A 12,248-nucleotide genomic window follows, 5' to 3' on the forward strand; every position below is an offset into this window, starting at 1 on the left:
TTGAGCTTGCAATCCTCCTGCCTTAGCCTCCTGAGTTTCTGGGATTACAGGTATTCGCCACCTTGCCCAGCCGATGGTAAATTTTGTTAAAAACAATTGTGAAAGATGTTGCTTTCAGCTGTGAGCATTGGCCTAAAAGGAGGAAAGGTGATGGGTGCCTTCAAGGGCTGATGGTGAAGTCCAGTGTGGTGAGCTGGTCTGAGTTCCTTCCCTAGGGTAGTCACAGAACCTGTCTGAGCCTGTTTTCTTGCTGTAAAAATGGATTATTGTGAGCGTGAGAGGGGACAACAGTGGCCCTTGATCCATGGATATCCTGATAGATTTCCTTTGCTTGCTGAGGCCTGTGGCCTTCAGCTCACAAATAATGTGTCCATGTGTACACAACAGCTCCTCAGGTAGGTCAAGTATTCTTTGAGGATAAGACTGCCATAAATGTGTCAGATTGGGCTCTTGGGCCTGCCCCTTCCCTCTTCCCACCTTCAACCCTAGGGACAATAACCCTTTAGCCTCAGTTCTTAGACTTGACCATATAACCAGATGGTAGCTCCAAAGCTTCTGTCTCAAGAGTGCTTCCAGGGCTGGGGATGTGGCTCAAGCAGTAGCGTGCTCGCCTGGCATGTGTGCGGCCCGGGTTCGATCCTCAGCACCACATACAAACAAAGATGTTGTGTCCGCCGGGGGGAAAAAGAAAAAAGAGTGCTCCCAGTCAGGGTTGAGTTGTAGCTTAGTGGTTGGGTTCCATCCACAGCACCAAATAAATAAATGAATAAATAAATAAATAAAACAAAGATATAAAAAAATAGAGTACTTCCAGTCATTTCTGGCTACACTGTCATCCTTTCTCTGATAGCATTGGTGGATGTAGGGAAACAAAGTGGCATCAAACAGAAGCAAGGAAGGATGAAACCCACCTCTTGTCCCCATCTTCCTGGAGAGGGAACCCTGGAAAACCATGGAAAGAGGAGGTGGCTCTGAGCCTTCTGACTTTAGCCATTGGGGGACTCCCCTGAGTCTCAGTTGGCATTTATGTAAAATAGGGGCAATTAAGAAAGTGCACTTCCAAGGGGATCTCTCATGAAGCACTTTGGGAAAGGGAGAATCTAGAGTCAGACTCCCTACTGAGAGACACTGACCCCACCTTCACAAGGGTTCACCAGCAACACAGTCCCAGCATAGGGACCCCTTGGGAAAGTTCTAGCCAGGAAAAACCTTCAGGGCCCTGTTTCTTAGCTCTGGCTTCTGGCTGGACCCTCTGTAACTAGCATGCCTTGAACAGGGCCCACCCTAAAGAGTAAAAATGCAACTACTCTTCCCTGGCCAGGAAGACATTTCTGTAGCACTTGCAGATCCACTGGAAAGGTCAGGGAAGAAGAGACATGTGCATGTTTCCCTTGGTTGTTCTTTAACTTCTAAAATATTCTTTTTTTTTCTATGAACATTTTAATGAGGGGTTGAACATAAAATAAAAAAATAACATTCTGATTCTTTTTTTTTTTTAAGATGCTGACTTTTCTTAAGACTTTCATACAAGGCAATGGATGAATAATGTTAACCTGCTAAAGACAACACATATTGACCACAGAAAAAGGCACTTCTTCAAATACATATTATAGTTTTTGACAACTTTGAAACAGTCAAACTCTCAGGAATTGGCTTATTTTCTTTTGGAAACAATTAAGCCCAATTTCTCCCAGAGGTTAGGGGACACCTGGGGACTGCCATCAGTTTTAACACAATGGTGCCTGGAGCAAATGTTGCTTAAGGCGGCTGCAAGAAGGGGTGTTGTGTGAGGGTGCTCATGCTTGCTTCTTATCCAGAGGGGTGTGGGAAGCCAGAGGCTACCACCCCAGCAGGTAGCCTTGCTTACTCTCTGTGGATAGACAAGTCATCCAATAGGTGGGCTGGGACTAGGCCCCTGTGGCCACCTGACTCACCATAATAGAATCCTTTATCATCCACAGGCCCATACACTGTGATCATGTCCCCAGCCCTCAGTGCCAGCTTGCCTTTTCCCCGGCATCCTGCTCTCCTGTTCCTGGGATCATAGTCCAGGGCCGCCATCATGGTCTTTGGAGTCCACAGTGTGGGTCTCTTGGAGTTCCCTTGGGGTATGAGGAAGGAACCTTGGGGCCTGGTGAGCCTCTCAAAGTCTGCAAGGTGGCCCACAGAGGGTAGGTGCCCTTGTGCTGGCAAATGCCACCTCCTGTCAGTCCACTCTGTGCCCACCTCTACCTCCACCACAAGGTGCCCAGGGATGTTGCCCACTTGTCCATTGCACTCACCATGGTAGAAACCATGGGGGTCCTGACAGCCCCATACTCTTAGCAACTGCCCTTTCTGGAAGGTCAGTTCCTTCTCTGCAGCCTCAGGGTTGGCAGACATTGTCAGAGGGTTATAATCAAAGAGGGCCACAAAGACCCTGGCGGGAATATTGGCTTCTGTCCCCAGCTGTGTGGGGCCACCCCTGGACATCTTAATGATTTTGCTGGATAGAGTTGGACACAGCACTGAACTGGGCTCAAGGAGCTGGCACTCTCTCTTATCCCCCAGAGCCTGACCTCGCCTACTGTGAGGCCTCAACTTCTTTTTCTGCTCTTGATTTTTTGTGCACCAAGGATCCAAGCACAATGCTGCCGCCTCCTCAAAGATGTCATGGAAATCAGCTGCATATTGATGGCAGGTTCTCTGTTGGGGAGGTATGAACACTTGGGTATCCTGTTTTTGCCTAAGGGTCTTTTCAAAAGCAGCCTTCTCTTGACTTAGCTCTTTTCTGGGTCCACACTCAGGGGGCGGATGGCTGAATCCTGGAGCAGGACTTCTGCTGGTATTCATGTGCCCATAGTGGTTTTCTTTCAACCCAGACTGGTCACTGGGTAGAGGTAATCTGTGGTGGTTCTGGGGATTCTTCTGAAAGGACACATCCTTTCTGCATTTTTTCCAGGTCTCTATGGGTTCCTGGACTTTGTTGCCAGTCCCTTCTGAGCTTAGGTTGGACACTGGGGACTGCCTTTTTGGGGCTTCTTCAGGGAATGCTTCTAAAGACTTGGTCTGAGGCTCCCCACAACTTCCAGGAGTGTGGGGGACAGCTTTGGTATTCAGAGAAGCCAGTACCAGCTTCTGATGGCAGACAGGGAAGGTGACTCTATAGGTGGATGGGTCACCACAGGTATAGCTAAATGAAGGAGTCTCTGGTAATGGGTTGCAGGTGAAGTAGTCCTCAGGGATCTGAGCTGGCACTGAATCCATGGACTCACCATAAAGTGACATGGTTCTCACTGAGACCTTCTGGCATGTTAGGGGCACCTGCATTTGGGAAAATTGCAGCAGGATGCTCCCAGCAGTGGCATCAGTGACCTCTGCAACCTTGAGCCCATCTGCGTACACAGCATAACCAGTAACCTGGACCCCATTGGAGGACCCAGCTGAGTCAATGGTCACAGGAAGCCAACTGACCACCAGGAAACCTGGCAAGGTGTGGTGCTCCACCAGGACATCCAGAGGAGGGTCAGGGGGTCCTGCTAAGGGGGTATTGAAGATGATGGTAGAGGACATTGTTTCCCAGTGCTCCTGCAACAAGTCCCAAGGCAGACGTACCTCCACCCGCACCTGATATCGTGTGCTGGGATGTAGGCCTTGGAAAGTATAGCAGCTCACACCTGAGGGGGTCAAGGCATGCTCCTGGTCATTGAGATATACCACATGGGGGTGTCTGTTGCTGCTGCAGACCCAGGCAATTTCAGCTGATGTGGCTGTGACATTCTGCAGATGTAGTTGCATTGGAGCCACACACAGCACTCCTTTGGCCCCCAGAAGGGGTCTGGAGAAGCCCTGCTCCCCCGCACTCTGTGGTGAGCCTAGCCAACATGCTTTTGTCTTGGACTCCAAGATCTCTACTGCCACTTCTGTCTTGGAGCCCACCCTTCCCTTCTGGCATGGCACTCTATCCACCGATCCCTGTGCTTCCCCAGATAATGAGCTATTTTCCTCTGAGACTCTGCTCTGCCCAGCTGGCAGTACAGTGGGGCCAAGGTCAGGGTACTTGGAGGACAGGCAGCCCAGGATGTCACCGTCTGGAATCTGTTCCACCAAGTTTGAGGGCACTAGTCCCCGCCGGCCATCCTCAAGCTCCCCTTCATAGAAGCCATCATCGTCCATATCCCCAAAGATATATACATAGTCACCAGCTGTCAGGGGCAGCTCACCATCAGGTTGCTCATTGGGCCCCTCTAAGGGGTTGTAGCTATACCTAGCCAAAAAGATTTTGAGCTTGGGAGTTGCAGGAGTCTCAGAGGACCCCACTTCCAGGGAAGGAGACACACTGTCTGGCTCCAGGTCATCCACCTCACTGACTGTATCCATGTCCAGAGTAAGGCAAGATGGCACTGTGGCCCACATGGACTCCACCTCTGAGGAGGAGGAGGAGTTTGAATGGGAGCTGGTTTTCTTGGTCTGGGGCTTGGAGTCCAGGAGCTGGCTGGCAGGGACCCTATCTGACACTTGGGGCACACTGGATGGTTCCCCAAGAACTGGGTTCTCCTGCTGGGAGAGACAAACAAGAAGCTGTTTGTCTCTGCTGGGCTCTGACAGAGCATGGTCTTCAGGCCCTGGCTTGAACTTGGCCCTTCCACTACCCCTACTTTGGGATTCTGGGGTTTGGCTGGTCTCCCGTAGCTGTTCGGGAGGGTGGTCAGGGGAACACTGCAGCGCCTGCATCTCCTTCCGGGCATCCTGCAGGTCACTCAGGGCCTTCTGCAGGTCGTGCTGCAGCTGCTGCTGCGTGTCTTGCTCGCGTGCCGCCTGTTGCAGCAGCTGCTCTGCCAGCAGGCTTGCGGCGTCGCGCTCCTGGCACGCGCGGCCCAGCTGCTCGCGCACATCGCTGTTCTCTGCAGCCACTTTCCTCACCCAGTCAGCCTGGGCCTGCAGTCGCGCGTTCTCCTCCGCCAGCCAGGCGCCCTTGCGCAGTGCTGTCTGCAGCTGTGCTGCTGTCTCCTCGCCGCGCTGCTGTGCCGCCGCCGCCTGAGCACCCAGTTCCTCACATTCCCTACGCCGCGCGCCCAGCTCGCGCTCTAGTGCTTGCACCTGGTGTCGCGCTTCTTCACAGAGTGCGCTCTGGCCGCCCGCCTTGGCTGGCTTGTCGCTCTTGCCCTGTTGTAGCGTCAACTGCCTTTGCAGGCGTAGCACTTCCCGCTGGGATTCACGTTGCAGTCGGTCCAAGTCGCTGATGTTGAGCCACTGCGTGCAGGGGGCGCCTCCTCCAGGATCAGAGACGCTACTAAGGCCAGTGGAGACGCGTGCTTGCAGCAGGTGGCATTCGCGCTGCAGCTCTTCGATCTGCTTGTCTTTGGCCAGCAGCGCGCTAGCTTGCTCTGACAGATCCTGCGCACGCTGGCGGGCAAAGGCCTGGCATAGCTCCAGGCCAGAGCGGCTCTCACCCGGCACAGGCGCGCTCATTGCTCTCAGGTTGGTCTCCTGAAGCTTTCGAGCCCGGTCCTCCAGGCGCCTCGCGAGTCCGGTCAGTTCCGCGTGCTTCACTTTGAGCCGCTTCACCTTTTCCTCCGCCCCGTCGGAGAAGTGTGAGCGACGCAACTGTATGTTCTCTTCTTGTAGTCCAGAGCAGCGGCGTGCCAGCACCCGCAGCGTTTCAGCAAGTTCCGAGTTCTGCTTCACCAGTTCCTGGTAGTCCAAGCTCAGTGGTGAAGGCGTCAGAGCAGCGCAGGGCTCCTTCCGGGAGATTTCTTCTCGGGGATCGCTAGGGTTCCTACGTACCGATAATGACAGGGATGGTAGCAGTGGCGGCGGCGGGGTACTTAGGGAGCCCCTGATGGATGCATCTGTCAAGGAGACTCGCGCCTCAGATTCGGAGGCCTTGGGGAAACTCGGTGTGCTGTCCAGCGAGCAAGAACGCTCTGTTGCCAAGGAATCGAGGGAGCTGGCGCGCGTTGGGAGCAGGCCATCTGCGGAGCTTGAGCACACAGCGGGCACCAAATCCAGGGAACGAGAGCGAATGCGATCGCGGGCGCTCAGGCCGTCCAGGGATGCGAGACGACAGTCGGGCTTTGGAGTGAGACGAGCACTGCTTGCTGTTTCAGGGAGCGGCTCTTCCGAGGGATTCACTGCCTGGGAGTCCGGGGGTCCAGACAAAGCGGGCTGCCAGCGGAAGTGTTCCAAGATGTACTTGAGGAAGAGCTGGCGCTCCATGTCCAGCGCCGCCTGCAGGTGACGGATGCGCGCTGCCTGCTCGCTGTCGGTATCCCAGCGCAGTTGTGCCAGGACGTCCTGCAGGCGACAGCGACATTGCGCAGCGGAGACCTCCGGCGCCCCCGCGCGGCTGCAGTAGCCACGGTTCACCAGCTCCTGGGCCAGCTGGCGCTGCAGCTCCCGGGCCTGGCGCACCAAGCCATCGCGTTCGCGATGCAGCAGCTGCTGCAGCTGCCGCAACTCGGCCTCCTTCCAACGCAGCAACTGCCGGATCTCGGTCTCGCGCTGCCGCTGCACGTCCTCCTGCAGCTGCCGCAGCTCCCGGAAGCGCTGTGCCTCCCACTTGGAGCGCAGATGGTCAGCCAGCTGCTGCCGCTCCCTCTCGGCTGCCTCCCGCAGCTGCCGCGTCTGGGACGCGAAGCGCCGTCGTTCCGCCAACCTCCGCGCGCGCTCCGCCTCCAGCTCAGCCCGCAACTTCTCCAGTTCCCGTCTCTGTTCCTCCTGCACTGCAGCCGCCGGGCCGGGGCTACCTGGCTTCTTGGGCGACGCGCGGCCGCCACCCAAGGGGGTGGGCGAGTCCTTGGTCATTGTGGCCGCAGCCAGGCCAGACGCCTGACCTCGCCTGGGAGGCCACAGCTCGCCAACGGCTGCCGCCCCGGCCGCGGCCAACCGCCCCGCGCGCCCCTTCCGGCGCACTCTGGTGGGACTCCACGCGCCCCTTCCGCTTCGGGATGGGTTCCCCTAGTCCCCTGCCGCGGGTGTCTTCAAGGGTTGTTCACCTCTCCGTGTTGCCTAGGCAGAGACTGAGACCTGACACGGACGCCTGAGCCTACTGAGATTCCCTGGGTGTCCTTTTTGGCCCCACATCTTTCCTGCTTCATGGCTCTGTGACCCACCTGGATATTTTTCCAGGCACTGTTCGTGCAAGCCCTAGCAGAAAAGGATGCCCCGTGGGAAGCCTGAGCGCTGCTCCTGGGCCCGGAGAAAGGGTCCAGGTGGGTAGGTCAAGATCACAGATGATCTGTGTTCTTCCAAATTCTTTCTCTGGAGTCTTTGTGTGCCCTATCTTCAATTGCCTGGCCAGGGTTTCATGCAATGTGTTTGACCTGGGTGGCTGGGATATACAGCAAGAGTGCCTAAACTTGGGGGTGAGCACTGCACCACTGACAGGATAGCACATCTGGTGGCTGTATTCCACTACATCTACTCTTCCAAGAAACCCTGTAGTGCCAAGCACTAGCATACATCATCTGTTGAAACCCTCTCATGCCCATTTTACAGATGAGAAGTATCCAAACCCACAACTTGGATTTGGTGCCAGCTGTGACAGAGGAGAAAAGGGCACTTGTGAGAGCCAGAGCCCAGCTCTACCACTGAGCTACATCCCCAAATCCCTGGGCTTTGTTGGTTCTTTTTATTTTTTAATTTATTTTATTTTTTTTTTTTTGTATCAGGGATTGAACTCAGGGGCACTTTACCATTGAGCCACATCTCCAGCCCTTTTTTATATTTTATTTCGAGACAGGGTCTCATTGAGTTGCTTAGCGCCTTGCTAAGTTGCTGAGGCTGACTTTGAACTCCTGCCTCATCCTCTGGAGACACTGGGATTATAGGTGTGAACCACTGAGCTGGGCTTGTTAGTTTAGCTTTACCATCATCTGGCAAGGATGCTCAGAAAGATAAAGAACCTTTCATGGCCACATAGGTTGGGAGTAACTAAGGGGATTCAAACCGAAAAATTCTGTCTCTGGAGTCCTTGGGTGCTCTGTTTCCAATTGCCCAAACTCAGGGTCAGCTGTGAGAATCTCTCCCTAGTCTTTCTCCTGGAGAGGAGTCTTACATTTCAAAGCTTCAGACAGAAAACAGTCAAGGGGAATCCAGAGGTGCAGTCAGGCAGCAAAGGAGGTCAGGGAATGGGCCTGCTGCCCCTTCATGCACACCATGGGAACACAGCCCATCCTTTGGTCTGTCCCTTGGGTGCCTGGAGCTGCTTACTTCCCTGAAAGATAAAGCCAGGGGCCCCTATAGGCCCAACTAAGTCCCTGTGCCACATCATAAGAGACAGCAGCACCTGCTGTGGCCTTCCAAAGGGTCATTTAGTCAGATTGTTAGGGCTGGTGGTCATTGGATTCCAACAGGGTTTCAGCTTCCTGTACTTCCATGCTGTCATTTGTTAAATGGACTAATAATGCAACACTATTTGGTCTATGTGACATGTGATCTCACAGAGTTCCCTGATCTTTCTGAATACCCATGTCCTCTGTGTTCAATGAGGTGAGAGAACCCAGAACAGAAAAAGGCATCCGGGTAATTAGCTCACTTATTTTAGTTTGAGTCCATTTTTTACACTCAAAGAAACTGAGGACTTTGAGGCAGGGATTTTACTGAGGCTGAGCAAAGCTGCCATGGTGGACATAGGACAGATAATGTCTGATCTCTCTGGGGCTCAGGGAGGAAGGAAGCACCAGAGAACAGAGTTTCTTTCTAGGTCCTACCATTTTTTGACTAAGTGATCATGGCAAGTTGCTTCATATCTGCCAGCCTCAACACAATGCATATAGCCATAGCACCAGCCTCCCAGAGTTAGAGGGACACGGGGACTTCATTGGCCCAGGTATAGGCAGCTCCAAAGTTTTCGTAAAAGCCTATTTCTCCTACTCAAGGCTTAGTCTGGACTTTCATAAGCCTTATCCAGACTCCTGGCTCAAAGGCCTCTGGCATTTGCAAGTGTGGTTCTCTCTACATGGGTTGCCTACCTTACCCAAAACAAAAGTAACACCACCACCACCACTACAGAATAAGTACCTACTATGTGCTATGCTCTATGCTTAACATGCTTGCCATACATTATCTATTTAAACCACCTGTGGCCATTTTACAAATGAGAAATTTTAAGCCCCAATAGATCAAGAGTCATCTGAAATAGTGGGTTCCACTCAACCCGTGTTTTGTCCACTCATCTACTATTCACTTTGGCTTTAGCATAGCAGTTTCCTCCTCCTGGAAGCTTTCCTTGACTCTTCCAGCTGGAACAGCTCCATAGAACACTATAGCTCCCAAATCAACCCTGATGGTCATTGGATTCCAATAAGGTTTCAGCTTACCCATTTCCTTTGGGGAAGGGATATGTCTGAAACATATTTTTGATTCTGTCCAGAATGGGTTCAGAGGAAGTGAAAGTGAAAAGTCCTCCTAAGCAAGATGGCATAAGGACCCAGGGCCAGACAAGCAGGAAAGTCACAATGGGTACTGACCAACTTGGCTACCTGGCCTTCCTAGCTCTACAATTTAAATACCACTTGGAAGCAAGGGCTGGAGCCCTAGAGTCTGATCTGCATACATACATATCACCTCATTTTGTGTCCACTTATGGGGCTTAGGAGCTCAGGAGCCCTACTTCAATCTGGCTCCTCTCTATCTTTCCTGCCCCTGGCACCAAGTGGTTTGTGGGAGACACAGATAGATAACTGGTACCTGGCCATCTGTATCTAGAACACATTTTTTTTGTGTGTGTGTGTGGGGGGGTACTGGGGATTGAACTCAGGGGCACTCCACCACTGAGCCACATCCCCAGCCCAATTTTGTACTTTATTTAGAGAAAGGGTCTCACTGAGTTGCTTAGCACCTTGCTAAATTGCTGAGGCTGGCTTTGAACTCACAATCTTCCTGCCTCAGCCTCCTACGCTGCTGGGATTACATGTGTGCGCTACAGTGCCGGGCTTAGACCACATTTGAGGTGCCTTTGCTTCTCAGTCTGTGGTGTCTGCTTGACCTGGGAAGCACCTGGGACTTTTCACCACCGCTGTGTTTGCTTAGCACCTCGCCCTCTGGCTCTACTTTTCCTACTAAACCCAAGTTTTTCAAATCAGGTTCCCCTGAACCCATAGGAAATATGGTCAGTGGTAAGTAATAAGAACTAGGAATTATGACTTTAGGTGTTCATCTTGAGAGTTGAGGTTGAGTAGGATGTAGGGTGAGGGTGGGCAAAGCAGGTGAGGGGCAGGGATGGGTTTAGCCTTGAATTGATGCTTGGCCTCTGGATGTGGTAGCTCCAGAGAGGTCTGCTTTCATGGACTCCTCACCAAATCCCTGTTTTACAGAGGGGGATCTGAGGCTAGGTGGGAGCAAGTGGCTTTCCAAGGCACTTGGATGACTATTGCAGAGTTGGATTGTATTTCAGGGTGGTGGGTGGGGTTCCACAGCCTGCAGTCCTGCTGTGGCCTTAAATGGGGCCTCAAATTGTCAGGTCAGGAGGGCAAGCTGGTACCAAGGAAGAGGACTCTGGGACGAATCTCTGAGTTCCCAAAGGCTACCATCTGGCAGCTATCTAGGTTGGCACACCCTGTGGCATATCAAAGGTATTCTGGAAGGTGATTGAGTAGATGAGCAAAGCAGGGTTTCCCCAGTGCTGGGTTTCAGCCATTCCTGCACTTATTGTGTTGCCTAGTGATTATCCAGTGACCTGCCCATCATCCTTATCAAATCTGAACTTGGGAAGAGCAGGGGCCATATCTTCCTTCGTCTCTACTAAGTCCCTGATTAAGCCCAGCACATTACCATACCCAATATATGAGAATCACAGATTAGGAAACAGGAGGACTGCTCATCATGTTACTGTTTTCTTTGGACTGAGATTTCTCACTTATAAAATGAAAGGGATGCATGACACCAGCAGTCCCCCCCCTTCCCTATTTCCCTTCATTTATTCCCTTCTTCCTCCTTCTTGTGTTTGGTGCTGGGGATTGAACCCAGGACTTGACAAGCACTAGGCAAGCACTCTACCACTGAACTATCTCCCCAGATCTCATGAGTGACTTTAAAACTGGATTCCTGGGCTGAGGATATAGCTCAGTTGGTAGAGTGTTTGCCTTCCATGCACGAGGACCTGGGTTCAATCTCCAGCACCAAAAACAAAACAAAACAAAGCAAAAAAACTGGGTTCCTTAGGGCTCTAGGATTCTTGTAATACCACTGTGGTATTCCTATGAAATTCTACAGTTCTGTGGGGAGCAGATATGTTGTTGGGAACTGAAAGAGAGACACTCTCAGATTCAATCATTAGTGTTCCAAGGAGGACTTTGATTTTTAATAAACATGTTCACTTTGAAACAATTTTGAAAACTCCTATGTTAGAGGCCTTTCTATTATGTAGACACACGTTCTGCTCTGCTACTAAAGCCCTGAGCTTGGTAGAAGTTGCCTGGCTTTGGGGAAGGGCACAAGCTCTGTCATGGAGGCCCACAGGAAGGATTTAAACTTCCCAACCCCTGGAGCTCCAGCAGCCGCAGCTTTCTACACCACGTCCCTTATCTTTGCTTCAGTGTGTTTTCTGTCTATTCTCTGCTGTCTCTTTAGTCTCTAGTGTAGTACCAGGTACATGTCAGGGACTCCATAAGTACATGACTGAAGAAGATAGAGGCAGACAGGCCCTCTGCTCTTCAGCGGCCAGTCTAAGGAGCACGCAAAGGTTAAATATAAATATCACAAAGGAACACAGTAAGTTGGGTATCATGGCACACACATGTAATCCTGGCTATAATGGAGGCTGAAGCAAGAGGATCGTAAGTTTGAGGCCAGCCTGAGCAACTTAGTGAGACTTTGTCTCAAAATAAAATAGACTGGGAATGTAGTGTAATAGTAGGGTACTTGCTTAGCATGCACAAGTCCCTGAGTTTAATACCCAGTACTCCAACAAAACAAAACAAAAAATGAAAAAGGAACATAGTAAAATCAGAGTCTGGACAAATGCTATGGGTGAAAAATGGGGAGAAGGGCCCTATCAGAACAGGCTTTCCAGAGGAGGAGACAAGACATATGAGCTGGAAATAGAAGGAGAAGAGGGCCTGAGACTACAAAGCCCCTGACCACTGCAGTCTAATTGTCTGGACTAAATCTCTCCTCTCCCTGGGCAGGCCCACACCCCTCTTGCATTGATACTTGACCATACTGTCATGATCTTCATTTGTGGGGAGGGTAAGGAAAACTACAGATCAGAGAGGGAGCATCCCCCAGCCAGACCTTAATCAGGCAAGTTCCTTTCACCCCCCCTA

The 12,248-nt window shown here is 51.9% G+C and overlaps 1 protein-coding gene across 1 annotated transcript; it reads right to left on the reverse strand.

The window, feature by feature from the left end:
* Window positions 1-1,758: 1,758 nt before the first annotated feature.
* On the reverse strand, window positions 1,759-7,557 carry LOC308645059 (RIMS-binding protein 3B-like). Its single transcript, XM_081286956.1, has one exon. The coding sequence runs from the start codon at window positions 6,784-6,786 to the stop codon at window positions 1,864-1,866; it is 4,923 nt and encodes a 1,640-aa protein (XP_081143082.1). The 5' UTR covers window positions 6,787-7,557; the 3' UTR covers window positions 1,759-1,863.
* Between the last annotated feature and the right edge of the window lie 4,691 nt (window positions 7,558-12,248).

Source organism: Spermophilus citellus (genome assembly GCF_964194105.1).
Source record: "Spermophilus citellus genome assembly, chromosome: 3".
NCBI lineage: Eukaryota > Metazoa > Chordata > Mammalia > Rodentia > Sciuridae > Spermophilus > Spermophilus citellus.